The sequence below is a fragment of the Triticum dicoccoides genome, chromosome 4A (genome assembly GCF_002162155.2).
Source record: "Triticum dicoccoides isolate Atlit2015 ecotype Zavitan chromosome 4A, WEW_v2.0, whole genome shotgun sequence".
Classification (NCBI taxonomy): domain Eukaryota; kingdom Viridiplantae; phylum Streptophyta; class Magnoliopsida; order Poales; family Poaceae; genus Triticum; species Triticum dicoccoides.
In genome coordinates, this window is record NC_041386.1 from 545121599 (window position 1) to 545143062 (window position 21464).

The 21464-nt window shown below is 44.8% G+C and overlaps 1 protein-coding gene across 1 annotated transcript; it reads right to left on the reverse strand.

Moving 5' to 3' along the window:
• Window positions 1–11544: 11544 nt before the first annotated feature.
• On the reverse strand, window positions 11545–13918 carry LOC119286663 (mitochondrial import receptor subunit TOM5 homolog). The gene is made up of 2 exons (XM_037566084.1): window positions 13724–13918; window positions 11545–11837 (listed from the first exon to the last, which is right to left on the reverse strand). Exons 1-2 carry the CDS (start codon window positions 13802–13804, stop codon window positions 11760–11762), a joined length of 159 nt encoding a protein of 52 aa, XP_037421981.1. The 5' UTR covers window positions 13805–13918; the 3' UTR covers window positions 11545–11759.
• Window positions 13919–21464: the final 7546 nt, after the last annotated feature.

Here is a 21464-nt window from a genome sequence, read left to right on the forward strand (position 1 = left end):
ACACGGTTAATAGAAATCTCGCTCTACATGGCGATTATGGTTGTGCCTACATCTCAGTCAGAAATAACAGTTTCTCAATTGTTGCCATCTGTACGGGGATTTTTTTTCTATTTCTATTTTATTTTTTCGTTCCCGTCGTGGGATGTGCAGTTGCACATAGATGAAGGGTGTGCAGTTGCACGTAGACAGACGATGGTGCAACTATAGTTGCACGTGGTTGACGTGCGATTGCGTTGTCCAGCAGGCTTGAAATTGCAATTGCGTGTGGGAGACGTACATGTAGTCGGGGAGGATACACGTCTACAACAAGGCGACGAATCTGCTCTTTCCTCTAAGCTAACATCCGGCGGCTAAACACCCATCGGGGAGGTCTGTCACAACACGTAATCATATTGATACACGAGGAAGCTTGGGTTAAAAACCCTATCTTCTAGCTAGATGATCAAGATGCATACGGTTTGTATCTCACCATGCCTTGCAACAAACTCTTCGGTAGAACCTTTCCACTTCTCGTTGCTAGATTGCAAACATGTTTGTGACCTCTAATACACGATCATTTCTTTAATAATTTCACCTCTTCTCTTGCATGATCCGGTAATTATCATACTGGTTGCCTCCACTATCTCAGATCTCCGTCCAAGGGTACTTTATTCTTCTTTCTTTCTAATTATTTTCTGCTTCTGCCAATGGTTCATAGACCATACAAATTATGGAGCCATTACACGAAAGCGGAACTATGAGGTTTGTTGCGATATATAAGCACAACTCTATATAGAGTAGGTGATTCGTGTTCACTTGAGTAGTTGAGGGCAGGACAATATGCATGTATCAGTATAATGTACATGCTCAAAACACACAAATTATGTTACCTCCGCACATTTTTTCCATCAAGATGGAGATCAACAATCACATATATTTGGTACATAGAACTAGGTAGTGCAATGTCATGCTTTTTTCACTTGATGAGGCGAAACAATCCGCATTCCATTTGCAATTAACTAACAAACTAGTCTAGTACAGGGAATAGCATTGGGCCTGACGCCTGCCCGGTCAAGAAAGTTGGTGAACTTATGATATGGAAGCCGGGGAATAAAAAGCCCCACACCTTAATGAAAGAAAAAAAAATGTAATTTTTTGCTTGTGGAGTTTTCGCCATGCAGACTTTGGGACTTTGCCGACAGTGACATCCTCCCCATCGGCCATTTCTTAAGAAGACTAGCTAAGGGACCTGGTACTATCAATTCTTTTTTGTGCAATTTCAAATGTGAGCCAACTCCCCGTGTCTTATTGGCCAAACATCTCTTTGAGTTAATTAAGGTGGTAGATGTGAATAACCATTGAGTTTTAAGTGACCGCCGGCGAGCAGGAAGTACACGGAGATGTATCGACGCACACTCCCTTCAACGACGATCACACTATTGGCAACCACCTGTGAACTGCTTTGGTTGATTAGTTGAATAAAAATTGTAAAAAAAATACAAGAAGTAGGAGGGGGTTTAATCATCTGGGAATGGGAATGAAAAACACGAGATACCTTTTTCTAGAAATATGGACTAATGGAAATTTAACCCCTAAAGAAGCACTTTATGAGGCTTCTCGTAATGTATTAGTTCTTTCATGCTGAACACGGTTAATAGAAATCTTGCCCTACGTGGCGATTATGGTTGTGCCTACATCTCAGTCAGAAATAATGGTTTCTCAATTGTTGCCATCTTACGGGGATATTTTTTTCTATTTCTATTTTCTTCTTTCTCTTTTATTTTTTCATTCCCGTTGTGGGATGTGCAGTTGCACATAGATGAAGGGCGTGCAGTTGCACGCAGACAGACGATGGTGCAACTATAGTTGCGCGTGAGTGACGTGCGATTGTGCTGGGCCAGCAGGCTTAGAATTGCAATCGTGTGCGGGGACGTACATGTAGTCACGCGCAAACATACATGTGTGCAACTATAGTTGGACATGGATGATGAAGTGTTGTTGTGCTAGGCCAAATAGAAGTACATTCAACTGCGACATATTTGCAGTTGCACTAAGGTTGACAAGTCACGGACAGACGAACATGTAATTATAGTTATGTACGGTTGTGTGTGTCATGCACAGAGCATGTGACTACAGTTACATGTGAAAAAATAATAGAGTAGTAAACAACGTAAAATGTGCGTTTTTTTTCTCCGCAAGAATCAGTGCTGTTATGGAGTTGATTGACAAATATCAATTGAGAAATAGCAATCCCGATTGTATATACACACCGGCATACACAACTTCTAATCGCAAAAAAGAAAAGTACACAACTACAACAAGCATGCCAAAGAATAAACTAATGCATCCCTAAAAAAGAATAAACTAATGCGAGTGTACAGATCTGTTCGGCCTGGTGACTGGTGTCACATATCAAGGTCGCACCGTAGCTGCGTCTTGAAGCCGACCGCGACGGAGGCGACCCACTTGACGAGGACGGCGAGCATGGGCGGCGTCTCCGGCCTCTGGGGCACCGACATCGTCGAGGTGTAGTCCGGCGCCGCGGCCTCCACGGACCGGTGGCACGCGCCGATCTCTTGATCGTAAGCCTCGGCGCCGGCGGGCTCGGCGAGTGGAGTCGCGGGCTTCAGAGGCGCGGAGGTCGGCCATGGGTCGTCGTGCGGCGGGAGTGGGAGCGGGGGCGGCAGGGTGATCGCCGGCGGCGGGAACGACCGGAATTTCGCCGGACTGGCCCCGTACATGATGATGGATCGCCTGGTTCTTGAGTCGTTGCTCTGTTCGGATTGCTCTTGCGCGTGTCAGCAATCTTAGGTACGTAGGTGCTTTCACAGCTCATGGAGTAACGTATTTATTCATTGGGATCCGGCCGTGCATGTCCGAGTCGTATTGGGATTTCGGAGCACCGAGCACTCGTGTCCGAATGACACTGTGGCTCGCTACTGTCCTGTCCTATTTGAACTACTATCGGGCGGACGTTGGCCGGCTTACCTGTATGCTACACAGTTTCCGCCGCACGATCTCGCGATCTCAATAATCTACGGTGCTGACCAGCGTGCCGGCTGCTACGTACGGACATCGTCGGAGTCCCACTCGAGTTCCTCCACCGCCGCGCCGAAGGACGACTCCTCGTCCACCGGTCCGGTTCGATCATGACCACGTCTCTTTATCAGTAATCACCATGTAACGTCTGTTATAAGCTCACCCGCAAAATAAAAGTCTGTCATAAGCTCGCGGGCTCGCAGCCGCGGGCCAAAATCACTGTTTTGATTTTGTCATACACTTAAGTACGAAATGACACATGTTTGAAGGCATGATCTTATCCTCGGGTCTACTGCTCTGCATGGCGGTGGTAAGGTGCCTGGCCTATCGGGACGTTCGGCAACGCCGCCGACCCCTCATGACCGCGCTGACATGGTAAATTGCCTACCGCTAAGGTCGCAGGCGGTAGCCTAGGTACTCTACCACCGGGGCTTTAGGCAGTAGACCCTCGAAGGGGTAAAGGCGCTTGGCTCAAGCTGCTGCTCTGCTCTGGACTGGCTGCATGGCGGCGCGTGATACCAGGGTGTGAGAGCCGCGCCTGCGGGGCATGCGGAGAGCTACACAAGATGTTTGATGAAATGTTGCGAGATGGTTACCCTTACTACTAGATGATGAAATTGGGAGTTATCACTAGGTTCACAAACAACACCTCCAAAAATATTGTCAAGGTTCAAGGTCTTTTTTACAAATAAATGATCGTCAGCAGGACACCTCAACACTGGCGACATGTTTGCTCGTTAAACAAAGTCTTGTGAGCAGTTTATAACATTTTAGAAGATGTGTCACCAAACTACTATGGGTGTATGACTAGTGATGCGTTTATCTCACTAAATAATAATGATGCACCTCGGGTCTCGTGAGCATAAATTTTAAAATCATTCACATGTCTCACAGAAAAAGAAAGATTTCTTGGGCCTCATGAGATCCGTCTCTCTGTTAACATCACAGAGAAAAAGGACATGTGCTGCCATTCTCTAAATTTACCAATAAATCTGGAATGCTAACTATAGAGCATCACAAAGTAAAAAATGTCATAAAATCTGGAAGAATTGCACTATTTATAAATCTTTGTAGAAAAAAGGAGCATTTCTGAAATAAGTACTATATTCGTGGCATTTGTTCTCAACTCTAAATAATGAGAGTAAGATGAAGGATATGGTTTGACATACATGAGGCCCAAGAAATCTTTCTTTTTCTGTGAGACATGTGAATGATTTAAAATTTATGCCACTTTGTAAGTTTGTAAGATGAGCCAACTATTAATAAAGTAGTACTTATCTAAAACTTACTATTGTACAAGCCAGCTATTGGATTGACTATGATATGAACACTTCTTATAGCCGATTGTTGGCTGTATTATTAACCATGCTCATATGCCAAATCTTCTTACCCAGCAATATGACTCTTATCAGAAACCAATAATGGTAATGTTATGACCGGTATAGGGGCTTAGCCCAGTGGGTTATGGCCCTAGTATCTTAATTAGGGGTTTAGCCCAATTATTTTATCGTATTAGGATCGTTTGCTTAGGAATTAAGTAAACCTTTCTATATAAGGAGAAGAGATGTATCAATCTAATCAAGGAAGAAGCAATCAATGTTTGCTCGGCTTCCAGGGAAGCCGAGAGACTTAAACCCTAGCCGTCTCCTGTTTTCGCCGCCACTGCTCCCGTCGTAAGGACAGCGCCACGCCGCCGGCCGCCGCGCACCAGCCCTCGCCCTTCTCCCTCCTTCCCCTGCAACCTATGCCCCAGGCCTGGTAGGGTACAAACTCCTATCAATTTGGTATCCAGAGACTTGGGTCCGATCATGTCTTCGTCAACACCATCGCCGCCGCTGCCTGTCTCCACCTCCGCGCCGATGACGTCCGCCCCGATGACCATCGCCGGGGCCTCCACACTGTCGGGCCTGGTCACCACCGTGGGCTCCTCACCGCCCCCGGCCCCCATCACTTCCGCGCCGCCAACGACCGTCGTATTCACGCCGGATCAGGTCACCAATATCTTGCGGGATCTCGTGACGGCTGTCCAGGGACTCCTTCTGAACCAGTACCAACCGTACATGGCCGGGCCGTACGCACCTCCGCCGGCTGCGCCGATCGCCGCCTACGGCCACCCCACGCTGCCATGGCCGTCCCATGGCGCGCCTGCCTACAGCGGGCAGCTGCTGCTGCCGTTCCAGGCGGCCCCCCGCGCTGCCGTGGCCGGCCCAGGGCACGCCGGCCTGCACCGGGCTGCCGCTGCTGCCGTTCCAAGCGGGGCACCCTGGCGAGACCACTCCGGCCGCGGCTCCTCTGTGGCATCTGTTGCCGCCGCCAGCTGCGGCTCCCCTCTGGCATCTGCAGCCGCCTTCCCCCGCGGCAACCGACGCACCCGCCCACCCTCCACAACCGACGCTGCAAACCACCGGTGCCACCTCTGCCCAGCTCAGGGGCGTCCTCGCCGGCCAGCCTTCCGATACATCAGGTCCGGTTTCCGGCCTCCCCGTCGCCACTACCAGCTTGGGCGACTGGGTCTTCGCCATCGCCAGTCTACACCACGGTTCCGGAGCAGCCGACCCCGTTTCTGCAGTTTGACGGGCCATCCAGCATCGCGGGTCCTTGCCCGGAGTACTCCGACCAAGCGCCACCCGCCTCACTGCTCCGCACCTCCGAGCCAGCTTGACACGGCGCTCCGACCCAGACACTGCCGCGGTTCGCCAAGATCGACTTCGCCACCTATGACGGCACGGAGGACCCCCTCAACTGGCTCAACCACTGCGATCAGTTCTTTCGCGGGCAGCGCACCCTTGCCTCGGAGCGCACCTGGCTCGCCTCGTACCACCTCCGTGGCGTGGCACAAACCTGGTACTACGCCCTCGAGCAGGACGAGGGCAGTAATGCCCCCTTGGGAGCGCTTCCGCGAGCTCTGCCTCCTTCATTTTGGGCCCTCGATCCGCGGGAGCCGCCTGACGGAGCTAGGCCGCCTTCCCTTCACCTCCACGGTTCAGGACTTCGCCGATCGTTTTCAGGCCCTGGCATGCCACGCGTCGGGCGTGACGGTGCAACAACGGGCCGACCTCTTTGTCGGTGAACTTCCGGATCACATCCACGTGGACGTGGAGCTTCGGGGACCCCAGGATATCTAGACGGCCATGTACTACGCCCGCGCGTTCGAGCGCCGCGCGGTGGCCGACCAGCAGGAGTCACCGTCCCGAGCCACTAGGTCGCTACCCTGGCCAGATCCCGCTCAGGCTTCCGCGGCACCCCTCGCCGCGACCGCGGCGCGCCCGTTCCGCCGGCTCACCTCGACCCAGCTACTCGAGTGTCGCCGCCAAGGGTTGTGCTTCAACTGCGACGAACCCTACACGCCCGGCCACGCCTGCCCGCGACTCTTCTACCTGGAGGTTGCAGACTACATTCCGGAGGACGCCGTCGCCGCCGATCTTGCCACCCCAGCTGTCGCGAAGGTGTTTGACGCTGGTTGATCACCTCGAGGAGTTCAGCAAGCGCTTTCCCACCTTACAGCTCGAGGACGAGTTGTTTGTGCAGGCGGGGAGAAGTGTTATGACCGGCATAGGGGCTTAGCCCAGTGGGTTATGGCCCAAGTATCTTAATTAGGGGCTTAGCCCAATTATCTTATCGTATTAGGATCGTTTGCTTAGGAGTTAAGTAAACCTCTCTATATAAGTAAAGGAGATGTATCAATCTAATCAAGGAAGAAGCAATCAATATTTGCTCGGCTTCTCTTAGGGAGCCGGGAGACCTAAACCCTAGCCGCCTCCTGCTTTCGCCGCCGCTGCTCCCGTCGCAAGGAAGGCGCCATGCCGCCGGCCGCCGCACACCAGCCCTCGCCCTTCCCCCTCCTTCCCCTACAACCTATGCCCCAGGCCTGGTAGGATACAAACTCCTACTAGGTAAGAACAGCTATTGACCAGGTCGACGGCAACCTAAACATGACACACATGCCGTATTTGACTCTCTGTAACTTCCAAGACATACTCCCCTGATTCTGTGGTTACCTCCACTATCTCAGAACTGTAGCAACGAAAAAAAAATCAATTCCTACAAATTTAACTAAGCGAATGAAGCAGGAGTGTAGTGTATGGAAGCAGGCTGGATATATATAGTGATTGTTTATGTATGCTGTGTAGTGCGCCAACATGTACAGTATCTGATAAGTGTCACACAATTTCTTTCCTCGCATACATTTCGCATGAAGGTCAGCATCCACATAACATTGGAACAAGAATTAGTTAATGCACATGCTTTTCACCCCGAGAGATTTTATTTGGCCCGCTAGGAAGATATATCCATATTCTGTATTCAAGGCTGGGTAACAAGCAAGACTGCGCATAAATTTTAAAATCATTCACATGTCTTACAGAAAAAGAAAGATTTCTTGGGCCTCATGTATGTCAAACGATATCCTCCATCTTACTCTCATTATTTAGAGTTGAGAACAAATGCCACGAATATAGTACTTATTTCAGAAATGCTCCTCTTTTCTACAAAGATTTATAAATAGTGCAATTCTTCCAGATTTTATGACAATTTTTATTGTGATGCTCTATAGTTAGCATTCCAGATTTATTGGTAAAATTTAGAGAATGGCAGCACATGTCCTTTTTCTCTGTGATGTTAACAGTGAGACGGATCTCAAAGGCAAACAATTTACAAAGCTTAGGGCCTCTTTGATTCGCATGATTGTAAAAACATGGGAATAGGAAAAACATAGGATTAAAATGTCATGCTCATCCCAATCCTATAGAAGTTTAGGTTGTTTGATTGCATCATAGTAAAACGAAGGATTCTTTCAAAGAGGTTTGATTGGATGCTAGAAATCCTATGGGAAGTAGTACAAAAAATTCCTTAGGAAAAAATCCTATAGGATTCAATCCTATGAATCAAACAACCAATATAGGAAAAATTCCTAAGGATTCTAATCCTCCAAAATTCCTATGCAAATCCTTTGAATCAAAGGAACCCTTAGTATCCATCATCCCACATTATTTTACTTCATTTGGTATGGAGCTGTGCACTGCTGGTACTCGTATTCAACGTAAGGGTCTTGGCGGAAGTTGAAGTGCAAGGATGAGTTCTCATTTCTGAATGCGTATGGATGGACATGTGAAGCACCATGGTTTACAGGCTTAGCATTGTACTTGACATCTACTCCAAACTCACATGAAGATTCAGAGCATGTGCTTGTGCAACGAAATCGGTCGGAGGCCCTAAGTAGTTATTTTCTGGGGGAACAATTGTGTCTTTCCATGGCGCAATCCCAGTTACATACTCCCTTTGTTCCATAACGTAAGACGTTACTTCCTTATGAACACAAGATAACCGTTTGAACTTATCTCATAGTATGACTGCACGTTAAAAAATGCCTTTGGTAACAAGGCATTTTTGTAGAAATAAACGTCAGTGATTACTGCTGATATTAATTACCTGGTTAGTATCTGGAGTCCGAAAACTGTTGATAGTAGTTACCTGGTTAGTATCTTGAGTCCAAACCGTGGTATCATCTGTATTAGAGAAACTTTTGGAGAGGTTTTCATGATTGAGATGTGAATGAGTGAAGTTGGAGCAAAGGATTGGATGAATACTGGCTGCTTGAGCCAATGTTCAGACATGTATTCGCCTTTGTAGCCATACTTCAAGAGAGTTTCGACCACCCTATTCTCAAACTTTTTGCGACCTGACCACTTTACCTACATGATTATTCAATAAGCTTACAATGAATTTTCCAAGAAGACTTCCTCTACGTAGCAGTTGCTTCACTACTTTAACAATACAAACTGTTCTCAGAAACTGTACAGCAAGCATCCCATTAACAGTGCCTTGAAACTACTCCCTCCGTTCCCATAATATAAGAATGTTTTTAGCACTACACTAATGCCAAACACGTTCTTATATTATAGGATGGAGGAGGTAGTTAACTATTCAAGACAGATAGACTACATGAGTTTCTGATTCAGTTAAATTAGTTAACTATTCAACGAAGTTGTATTCTCAGTGTAGCAACAACAACAAAAAAGGCTGAAACACAAACGCAGAGAGAGAGAGAGAGAGTCTAGGTTGAAGAGCATAGAAAATGAGGTGTATACACGACTGATAGAGAGGGGCATCTCTGCTTTGCAAAGCGAAAAGTTGACCTCTGCAGTTCTCGACTCCATACTAGTTTATTTTATGTTTGTCTTCCTCATCCTCAAAAGCGTTTTAAAAATCTTAGACTCGATTCGGCGAGCCTTCTTCTGGACCGCAGAGGAAACTTGTATCGGTGCTCAATGCTTAGTTGCATGGAAAAATGTGTGCAAACCAAAAAACTGTGATGGTCTAGGCCTAAAAAACTTGCATAAGCAGAACAACTGTTTGTTAATGAAATTCGCTGTAAAAGCTCTACTCCCGGATCAAACACCTTGGCTAGACTGGATCGCCTTGCAACACCCCAATGCTCTTATCGCCCCACAAAACAGCCACTCCTTCATCTGCCGAACTATAAACCAGCAACTACCAGCACTCCATGCTATCTTCTTTGTTCTAACCAACTCTGGCACAAATACATATTTCTGGTTAGACACATCGATTCACCAGAAGCCTCTCGTTGTATTATTCCCTTGCCTATACTCTCACACCACTTTACCCCTAGCTCGTGTGTCTACTGTTTTTAACTATGGTTTAGATTCAATCCTACGGAACCGCCTAACCTCTAATGCTACTGCTGAGTTGTGTTCTGTGTTGTCCCTCCTGCGGGATTTCCAGCTGTCGACTGGGCCAGACGAGCGCTACCTCAATGGTGGCATGTGCTTCTCCACCAGGGCCGCCTACACGCTCATCATGGGCGACGCCTCTGTCAATGATGTGCATGCCATTCCAATATGGTCTTCATGCGTTCCCAACCGGGTGAAGATCTTTGCATGGCTGTTGTTCCGAGATCGACTCAACTCCAAAAGCAACCTACTCCGCAAGCACATGGTCGCTGACTCTCTGGTGCGGGTTCGATGGTGAAACACGCTCGCACATATTCATCGACCGCCCACTCGCGCAGCGGATATGGCAACAGATTGGCATTTACCCCTCGGCCACCATCGACGATCTTTGGGACTGTCGTCTCCCTTCTCAGCTGGATGCGGCAATCTGGCACTCCGTCCTCCTCATTATTCCATGGAAGATCTGGGACTCGAGAAATGCTATGACCTTCAGGCAGCAAAACCACCACAATATCCTCACCCTTAGGAGAATCATTGATGATCTCATGCTCTGGACACACAGGATGAAGAAAACAGAGCAAAAGCAGGCCTCCTCCTCATGGCGTTCCTACCTCTTATCACGTTTACGCGTGCCTATGTAATTTTCACCTTGTAATCAGTCGAATGATGGGTTACAAACATACAAACATTGAGAAATTTAGTAAAATAAACCGAGGTTTCTCAAGCATCAATGCTTATATCTCAATAAGAAGGGTGCCTAATTAACATTTGTTTAAGAAAAACTGGTTTATTTTTATAAACAACTCCCTGAGCACTTTGCATTGTATAAGGCCTAAGAAGCAGCAACATTTGAGTTTGGGAATGCATAAAATCAAAAAATGACAATAAAAATATTTGAATTTTGTTGGCAACACAAGTTGAATGCGTGCAAATTTCCATGAAGAAGTTACATTCCTGATGCTCTGGGCGAAAAAATAAAATCAATGCTCCAAATAGAATATTTTTTTAAAGCATTTTGAAGTGTTAATTTTGTATTTTTGCCAACCTCCTCGAATGTTTTTCCATCACGAGAATTTGCACACAGTTAGAAAATTAAGCAATGTTTGTTGTAAAAGAATCAGATTTTTAAAATTTATTTTCTACTTTTTTATTTTACTTTTTGAGCTCAGGGTTATGATACTTTCGCAGCCTAACTTTTTTTTTTTGAGATAAACCAAAACTTTATTCACTAGAGATAAAAAGTACATCGTTTGTGAGGATCATTACAATTTCATTTAAAGGTTCCTCAAACCAATTAGAAATCAATGAAAATCTAGCTAAACTCGCAAACTCGTGAGCTACTTTATTTGCTTCTCTGTAATCTTGGTTATACACTCAATGTCGGTTGAGTCGACGATGGCAGCATCAAAGTCGCCTGCGTGGGGTCGGACCTCATCAAAGTCGGGCTACCTTATGTGTTAATAATTAACTAGACAATCTAGTTTTCACTCGGCTTTCCTTAATTAACCAAGCAACTATACACTCAATGTCGGTTGATTTCAAAAAAAAAAAACCAAGCAACTATTCTCTTCGTAAGAAGTCCTGCCATTTCAGAAAAATAATCTTGGTTTCAAGTTGCATATTCAGTCATTTTGTTCTGATGATAATGCTTATGTTTTAGTTGTTGGGATTGCGTCCGGAATGTCACCGAACGAGATGCTGGGAATATTTATGATTTTAGTTCAGGGAACCTCAACTTGCCCATTCTTTAGCCACACCCATAACAGAATCAAAGCGTTCCATCTAAACAATGAAATTAGACTGTTAATTTTAACACAACCGTAGATTTGTGGTGGCCTAACAGCAAACTGGACATTTTACTTATTACTCATAGAAGACAAGTGCTCGACTCAAAAAGAACAAGTCAAATAACCCTGCCGAGAAATGCTTCAAACACCACCTTAACAAGAAACCCACAAGTCTGAGTACAAATATTCCACAAGCCTGATCATAAGGCACACAACGAAAATGGGCATGGAACCACCATTACCCTGCTCAGCCACTACGACTCCCTTAAACTACCATCATGTCACCAAAGGTGCGCATCAAAAAGATGGATCCAGTAAATATCCCCGCAGCCTTTAGCACTCTCTGTAAATCAAAAGCAATAAAGAGAAGTAGTGTAATTAGCATAAAATTTTCACAAAACACGATGGAAGGTCACTAATAAACATAGATTCATTATGAGGTCAAATTTGGCCATGTAACTGGTGTTTGATGCTCCACTAACATGGGCTGCCAAGTTTTGGATTCAGCTAAGGGCATTTTAGTTCTGCTCTGTTCTAGACCAAATTTCAGTTCAAAGTCTCAATGGCCAAAGGACAGCAATCCAATTCAAGAGAAAAAACAAATATAACACACATATATATTTATAAATAACTAATCAATCCAGATACACAGCATATGCCATGCACAGGTTACCAAATTTGAGCTAATCACCCAGACACATATAGTAGACAGTCAAGTATCAGTTCCAGATTGCTCTAAATGATGCGAATTTAAAAACACTCCAGCTAACCCAGTGGTAGAAACTGGTACGTTACAAGACTATTAATTTCCATCACAGCAGCAACACTAACGCAACACAGTACTACTGTCTGGTGTTTGGACAGGGTTAGCACGATTCAAAGCAACTAGTACAACACAATATGCCAATGATATTTTTTCATGGTCCATACATCTTTGGCCTCCCTTCGAATGATGAGTTCCTATATGTTAGTTTAGTTGCGGAGTTGAAATATTGCCGACTCGCCGTAAACACGCCCCACATTTTCTTGGAATGTCTGTGACATTGTCCTAAATCCAGGGCCAACCTTTTCTTCAGTGTTCGTGCATACATATGGTGGGTGTTGCAGTCACTAGTAAGGAATGAAGATTATATAAACTGACATGGTGGTGAAGGTCAGGGAGATATCTAATTTCTAATATGAAGGAGATGGATCATGCCATACGGATACCATTGTCTCTCTTCAAATGAGAAATAAATTCATTATTAGCTGAAAAAGCCTGAAACTGCTCTGAAGTAAGTTGAGTTGCTAAAACAGACTTGAAGAGGTGGCACATCCTTTTTTTTTTGACAAACAGTTGCACACTGAGAAATCCTCATACCAAAGTTCAAATTCCACTGTCAAGAAGGCAGTAGGCCTTACTTTAACTGGCAATAATGATGATTAATTTTGTAGGTTTTCAAATGTAAGAGGCAGAACAGTAAGGCACTACGAAGGTGCTAAGATTTAGCTCCAGGAAGAACAATTATGTTTCTCTCTCACAATCTATATCGCAATAAAAATACACTCAAAAAGAAAATCCCAGCTCAACAGCTTCAAAATAAAAAACAACAGGCAATATAACAAGTAGATGAGGAGACCATGTAATTCGGTGATTAAAAGAATTTTCTACCTAGGAACAATGAATATCCCCTGCCAGTAGGCCTTGCAGAGAAACTGAAAAATTCATCCTAATGGTCATCCAGTGTTCTTTTGCAGGTACAAAGGAGCACTAGATTTGCATCAACCTATTTCTCTTGGCATAACCATTGAACTTCTACATGTAGCAGATCAGGAGAAGAATCATAAATTAAATTTGTTCCTTGTTCTACAGGACCCAACCTCTAGATAAACGCCCAAGCTAACCAGCGACATCACAGGCATTCAGGCAACATAGCTGGTTACGGCAAATCCCTCCCTCTAGCACACTATTCCTCGAGATAGTAGCGGCTGGTATGATTTGTACGAGGAAACCATACGCGTCAACTGGGGAAAGTATAAATACGGATCTAAGATTAAGCACCAGCAACGTAATCGCGCCGAACCAAAGCAGCTAGATCGCCTACTTGCGCCGCTAATCATCTCACTCGCGCCGACCAAAAGCAGCAGAGCTATTACAACTACAGCTACCAGCGCAATCGCACGCGAAGGAAACAGGAAAACAAAGGGCAGAGCAGAGCACTTGAGAGGGGGCGGGGAGGGGGTGCGTACATAGTTGACCGCCCACTGCTCCTCGTCCATGACCTGGGAGTTCCACAGGCTCTTGAGCTTCTCCACCGGCGCAGACGCCATCGCCGCCGGTCGGTTCGGGTCGGATCGGATCGAAGGTCTGGGAATACGGGGGTTTAGGGTTTCGCTTTTCTCTCCTCTCGCTTCTTCTTTTTCTTGGCGAATCTCTCTGTTTCCTCTGCTCCGCCAGCTTATAAGATCGTGGTTTGGGCTCTGTTGCTGGTACTATCTGGCCGTGCTGCCGCAGGCCCATAAACTGGTTTGGAATTGCTGCTTGGATCAGGATACTATGTAAGAATTTCCTATTCGACGCTCTCTGCGTCCAACAGTCGAGGTAACGCACGCAGCTAGGATAACTAACCGAACGACTGGGCCGGCCCATCTATATGGCTAACGAGTAGATCGCATCTGGTTTTTAGGAACTTTCTGGAAGGTTCCGGCCCAGGTTTCTAATGGTTTTGGGAACCTTCTAGTTGATTCCTGAGCCGTTTCTTGGACTGGTTTTCTGGTTTCTTTTTGTTTTTTCTTTTTCGTTTTTTCCCTTTCCTTTTCTGTTTCTATTCTTTTTTTCATTTTCTGTTTCTATATTCTTTTTCCCCTTTTTGTTTTCTTTTCTTTATGATTTTGTTCAAAATTCCATAACTTTTCAATCTTTGTTCAAGACTTCAAAAAAATGATTTCATCTTAAATTTTGGGAAATTGTTCACAATTTGTTTTAGAAGGAATGTTAATATTTTCAAATTTTGTTTGGGAGTTTGATAAAATGTTCCTATTTCAAACATTATTCAGAAATTTCAAGATTTTTTTATGTTTTACAATTTTTGTTCAGGAGTTTAAAAAATTGTTCATGAATTTGAAAAAATGTTCGTGTTTTAATTTTTTTGGAGAGCTCAAAAAATGTTCGTAAAATTTTCAAAATGTTTGTTTTTCCAAAAACTTTCAGGTGTTTGAAAAAATGTTCCCATTTTAAGAAAAATGTTTGCATATCCAAAATTTCTTCTGGAATATGGAAAATGTTTCAGTTTTCAGAAAAAAACAAATGTTCTAGTTTACAAAAAGTGTTCATCTTTCCAAAAATTGTGTACGTTCTCAAATTTATTCTACAGATTCAGAAAATGTTCCCGTTTTCAGCTTTTTGTGTTTCCAAAAATTGTTCCTGTTTTCGAAGGTTGTTCGCAAATTTCCTGAAATGTTTCTGTTTCAAAAAATTGTTCATGTTTTAAATTTGTTCTGCAGTTTCAAAAAAAATGTTCATGTTGTAATTTTTTTGGTACTTCCAAAATTGTTCCTGTTTTAAACATTGTTCGAAAATTTCATTATTTTACCTTTTTCCCATTTTTTCTGGAATTTCGAGCAAAAAATCAAAAACACAAAAAAAGAAAAGAAAAACGTTTGGATCTTCGTTGTTTTTGGTTCTTATATTATGGCGCTACACATGTAATCATGCGGTGTGTTCTTAGGTCTACTGGCTAGCATTGTCGCCTCTTTCACCAGAGTTCCCGGGCTCGATCACTACAGACAGTACTCGAATTTTTTGTAGATGTGAACAGACTCGCGCTATACAGTTCGTCTGGTCGTTAGCTTGGGCCGGCCCAGTCAGCTTTGCGCCTGTGCGTGCGTCCGGCAATTTGCCGCAAAGAGCGGCACATAGGAGCTCCCCACTATGTACACTCAAAAAAAAAGTTGATCTGGACCTGGAGCAACTAGTTAAGGAGCGCTTCTTCGGGAGTCTCGCAATGATCAGCGTCATTTGGCGCGCTCTCAGCCATTCGCCACGTGTCGCGCTTTGGATGTTTCCTCCGGATTTTTATTTTTTTTATTTTTCTGCACGCGTTTTCGGCTTTTTAAAAGGATTTTTCCTAGTTTTTTCGACGTTTTGGTTTTCTCCCGGTCTTCTTTAGCTTTTTGATAAAAAAAGTCGGGAAACAAATTTGCACGAAAAAAGCGTGTTTTCTTTTTTCCCCGTGAAAGTCACGGTTTTTTTTCGCAAGAGACACGGTTGTGCTTTAATGAGAATCATGATCGTGCCTTTCGGAAACGAAAAAAAAACGTGTTTTCTGTTTTTCTTTCGCAAGAGTCATGATTTTGCTTCCGCGAGAGGCACGGTTTTGCTTCCGTGAGAATCACGGCCGTGCCTCTCGGAAAGGGAAACACAAAACGCGTTTTCTATTTTTTTTCTTTCGTGAGAGGCACAATTGTGCTTTCGTGAGAGTCACGGCCGTGCCTCTTAGAAAGGGAAAAAATACGCGTTTTCTGTTTTTTTTTTCTTTCGCGAGAGTCACGGTTTTGCTTCCGCGAGAGTTACGGTCGTGCCTCTCGGAAACGGAAAAAAAACGCGTTTTCTGTTTTTTTTTCCTTTCACGAGTCACGGTTTTGCTTTCACAAGAGGCACGGGTGTGATTTCATGAGAGGCACGGGCGTGCCTCTTTCGGAAAGAAAAAAAACCGTGCTCCCTGTTCGGTTTTTTCGCCTGGTTTTTTCGTCTGATTTTTTCATGAAAAAAAGTTCGTCAAAACCTATCACCATGGGATCTAGTTTTGAAGATCTCGACGCGAGGAATCCAATGATAAAAACGGTTCAAGATTTGGACGCACGGTTTAAAAGATAAAACGTTTTGAATAAACGAATCTACGGAAAAAGGGAAAACTCCCTGGTTGTGACAAGTGGCGCGCTGCATGTATGCCACTTGTCGCAACCTGGGAAAGTGGAGTGTTCTTTGCAACGAGTTTTTTTTGAGACAATGTTCTTTGCAACGAATGTTCTTTGCAACGAATGTTCTTTGCAACGAGTACTCCTTGATTTCGGATTGTTTCTACGCTACCAATAGACAAAGCTGTAAACATCATGGGCCTTTTACTATCGTGAGCCCACACACGACTACGTCTCTCACCATTTTTCTTTCACTGCATTCAGCCCACTAGAAATCAGGTTACCCTTCGTAAAGAAATATAAGAGTGTGTCTAAAAAAGAAATATAAGAGCATTTAGATCACTAAAGTAGTTAGTGATTTACCACTCAAAAAAGTAATTGGTGATTTAAACGCTCTTATATTCTCTACTATTAAAGGGGGATCGAACGTCGTGATGGTTCGTCCTCGTTCGATCCCCCCTCCCTTCCTACGACCACCTCCTCTTATCGATCGCCCCACGCCACCGATTTTCTTTCATGGTGCGTCCCACTTCCACCTCCGGTTTACAGGAAAAACCAACCAAACTAAACAGCCCTACCCCACACGCGCCTCACGAAGTCACGATCCCCAACTGTCGCTAGACCAAGCCAACGTGCACCAGGTCAAGGCGTTAGACGTGCGATCGGGAGGCGATCACGGCTGCTAGGGTTTCGCTCACAGGGATGGTTTCTTGCTGGCGGCCATAAGGATTACGACGGCGTGATCCATTGGCTGGCCAGATCGTGTGTTGGTCGTCTCGCTTGCTTGGCTGTCGCACGGGGGCGATGGCGACGCACAAGATAATGCATCCCCTATGAAGGGTGTCCCGATCCTCATGAGATATGACGCCGAGGAGGAGGATGCGGACCACTCGGCAAGGCTCGGAGGAGGAGGATGCAGGCCACGCAGCAAGGCTGGGACTGGGAGGACTCATCTTGACGGAGAAGGAAGACCAAGGGATGCTCTTTGAGGACGAGCCAGGTGATCAATTCCAAAACCTTAGATGGGTTGTTGCGGGCAAAGGTATGTTCGTCGAGAAAACTCAACATCACGGCGCTGGAAAAAGCCATGAAGAGTAGGATGGGTTTGGCCGAGGGGAGGCGGCGGTTTGTCGCTATTTGTACTTTTGTACAACTCATGATTCTTGAGTAAGGACTTTTAGCATGTTTGCAGCGCTGCTGCTCTGCCTGAACATGACCTGGAGCGCCGGCCTAGCGCTTATCGTGCTCAACTTCATGGACAGGTTGCGGGCTGTGTGGAGGTGTGGCGGCAGCGATGACGAGGACTGCATAATTAACCATCCACGACGAGCACCACTGCAGCTATTCCTGCTGTGCTCAGAGCCTCACACGCCGTGCAGCCGGCCTGCCCTAGCCTTTTCAATCAGCATCCCCGTGCACCTGCGCTTGGCTGATCCAACGCGGGCGACTGCCTGCCAATCCTGGTAGAGCTTCTCTCTGCCCACCATGGCCAAGAGGTGAGCAAAATCCAATGACTGGGCCGGTAGGATGCATCCGTAAAGAACCTCCCAATATGGGGAACTCACGAACACAATTTCTCATCATCTCATGAATACCAGATTTCCAAGTTCTCCTGGGTAAAAATTCTGAAATACTACTTCCAAATCGTCAAATGTTTCCATGATATGCTGAGTTAATTGTTGAATGTCCATGGAATTAGTATGACAAGTTTACAACGATTGGTATGTCCCTGTTTGAGGCATGGTTTGAGGTAGTGAGTTCGTGTTCTGCTTGGTGAACAACCACTGTACTTGAGTACGTTCTATTCTGATCTTGTCGAGGAGGAGATATAATTTTATACAGCTATGGGTAGGAAACTTTCTGATTGTTTCAGACCATGGTTTTGGTTTTTGAGAAGTACTCTTTAAGTTTTGTTGGTAAGTAATATTTCTGTATTAATTTCGTGATAACTAATCAGTTTGTATGATATCAGGCCCATTGTTCAAATGAAAGTTTTTTTCTAGGGAAATGAATTGGAGGAATTTTACTTGGGCATTACGCTCATCTTTTTATTAGGTGAGGTTAATAGTTAATACCCTGACCCCTGAACTGTGATGCAGAGGGTTCTTGGTTTCGCTGGATCTGATTAGATCTTGGGAGCATTTTTCTTTTGACGCCTCAATTGTAGAGGAGTTTACATCGTACGTTGTAATAAAACTTACTAGAGACAACCAGTTTTGTTGGAGCTTTGGTCATGTTATTTCATGTCCCAATTTTGATGCAAGTGGTCCGATTCTTTCAGTCTGTGTGTAGCATGTTATGTTTCAGTTCAAGCTGGCTGAGTACAGAGCGATGTGATGGTCCAAATTATCACAACATATCATGGTTAGTCATTCAAAATTTAGCATCTCATAATGTGATGCCCAATTACTTCACTAAACATTTTTCATATATGATGATTTATTGTAATGTACAGAACATTTTTCATGTATAATGACCTTTGTAACGTTTGTTTACTATTTTTGCAAGAAGACAGATTTTAGTACCACCTATAATCATATCTTAGGTGACTGCCTGTACAAGTACGTGTCCGTTTTTTTTTGGATTAAGAACACCAATGCATTAATATGGTACTGACATTTTTGGCACTTGATCTGGACGCGGAATTTTGGCTACGGGGAGAAAATGGTCCCTAATAAACAGTAAAATCTAAATAAATAGTAAATAAAAAGCCAAAATTCTGATATTCTTTTGCAGATGTTCATGTTAGTGTAGCAAGTGTGATTGACAATTTTCATGCGATATGGGATAGCAATGCTTCGTTGGTGAAAAAAAAATTAAGTGTACCATTTGGCGTTCGACTTATTTTTCTTGCACAAGTCAAAATGCTTAAGTTTTTTCCTTGAAAATTTGACAACAAAAACGGTATCCTTACCAATCATGCAGTGTGGGTGCTTACCAGTACCGTAGAAGGGGAGGGGGGGTAGATGTATGGTCGGGGGCAACAATGGACCATCGGAGAAGGCGGCTCGGTCAGGGCAGCACCCTGCATTAGAACCGGTTGCAACCACTGTCAAAAGGTGGGTTATGGGGATGAAAGCAAGAAGTTGACAATGACCATGAAATTTTAGAAGAAGGGGTGGGGATAGAGGGATGGTCAGGGGCAACGGTGGACCTACGGAGAAGACGGCTTGGGCAGGGAGGCACGCGACATTGACATGACCAGTGTCGGAGGGTGGATCAGGGGCAACAGTGAACCACCTGAGAAGGTAGCTCGGGCAGGGTGGCATATACACCGGTCGTGACCAGTGTTGGGAAACGTGAACCGATGGAGAAGGCAGCTTAGGTAGGGTGGTGCACGACATCGACACTGGCCGCGACCAATGTCGGAGGATGGACTGTGGGGTCAGAAGGAGGAAGGTGAAGAGGAGGAAGAAGAAATTGATCAAAGAATTTTACAACTGACAAAAGTAGACGATGATGCATAGTTGCTCTCATAGTTTCCACTAAAAATGATAGAAGGCGAAGGACTTCACTCATGTCACTTTGTCATCAATTTGATTCATGTTCCTAGCTATATTTCGCCCATAGCTTGCCCGTTGCAACGCACGGGCATTCTACTAGTTTCTTATAGAGGGAGTACGAAATGACAATGCATACAATTCTTGGTGGTATGAAAATTGTACAAGGGCTCAAAATAAAATGAAAATTGTACGATGATGAGTCCATCGACGCGTTGCAGTTTGATCATATGCATGGACGGCATGATTGGCAATGTCATGCAAGAAGCGGACATTGTGTCGTTGCATAGAGCGGCGGTCTAGAACATAAACATAGAATGATGTGACCGTCATGACCTTGAATAAAAAAAGATAGATATCAGCGTCATGACAAAGTTGTTCCTATAACTTAAAAAATGCATTACTTCCAAACCAAGTGTCAAAATCACAACCGTTTTCGTGGATGTGTTCTTTACAAAAAGATCTTTGAAACTAGCTCTCACATGGGTATTTTTCAACAAATTACTCCTACAAGGGATGCTAGAGGAACCTTTCCCTGGTGTATCAGCGCTCGCGAGTACCCCCGCGTCGTTTGTTCCGCGGCCGCCCCGCGCCGATTTCCTCGGGGGTCAATGACGTGTGGGCTGCCGGCGCGCTCGGGGCCACCTTTTCTGTGGCATTTTTTGGTGTGCCTCCATGCATCGTCTCATGCGCTATTCCGCATGCATTAGGTGAGCCTTGGTCGGTATGTCAGCATCGACCACTTGTCCACTTCATGTCGGGCTGCTTCGTTCGCCCGCTGTTTTCACTATGTTTTTACCATGTTCCATCCAAACAACTATTCATATAAGTTTCTCTGTATTAATCATCTATTTTGCACCATCAACCTTATCAAGTTCATGTGCTCTTGTCAATTCATGTGTTTCTTGATCATGCGACCCAAAGAGGTCCTTAGTACTTAGATGTATAGTCGAGCGGTAGATGAGGATGAGGTGTGATGGTAGAGAAAGAAAATAGATCAACGAGAGGAGGACGAGTTGATATATATTTTTGGTTCCTTAATTATATTTTCCTCCATTGTTTACACAAGAAACCCAAGAATTTCTCCCCACCATAAAAGCAAGCATAAGAATGTGTTTCGTTTGTTCACTTCCTACACGTGCAAAAGATTATCTTGAATAAATCACGTTGCACGCACTGGCATAAGAAAACTCAACTGTCAAAACAACTACTTTTACTCGGAGATGCACATTGAACAGAGGACTAGTGTTTTCCTTTTCAGACTCGTCGACATAGGCTGAGCTGGAAATTGTGTACGATACAAAGTGGCGATTTCGTGGTAAGCTAAATGCCCAAATGTTTGACACAAACACGGTAACACACCTAGAACATGGTGAACCTGACAATCGAGCTAGCAAAGTAAAAACATCGGCGCCACATCCATTAGACTGGGGACGATAGTGCCAACTATGAATACTAACAGGATTTTCATCAGAACCTGCTTGCTTTCATGGAATTCCCTTTGTCGCACTAGCGGTTGCAGACAACTCTCATCCGCATGGTTCAGTCCACTATGTTTGATTGTTTACCGTGTA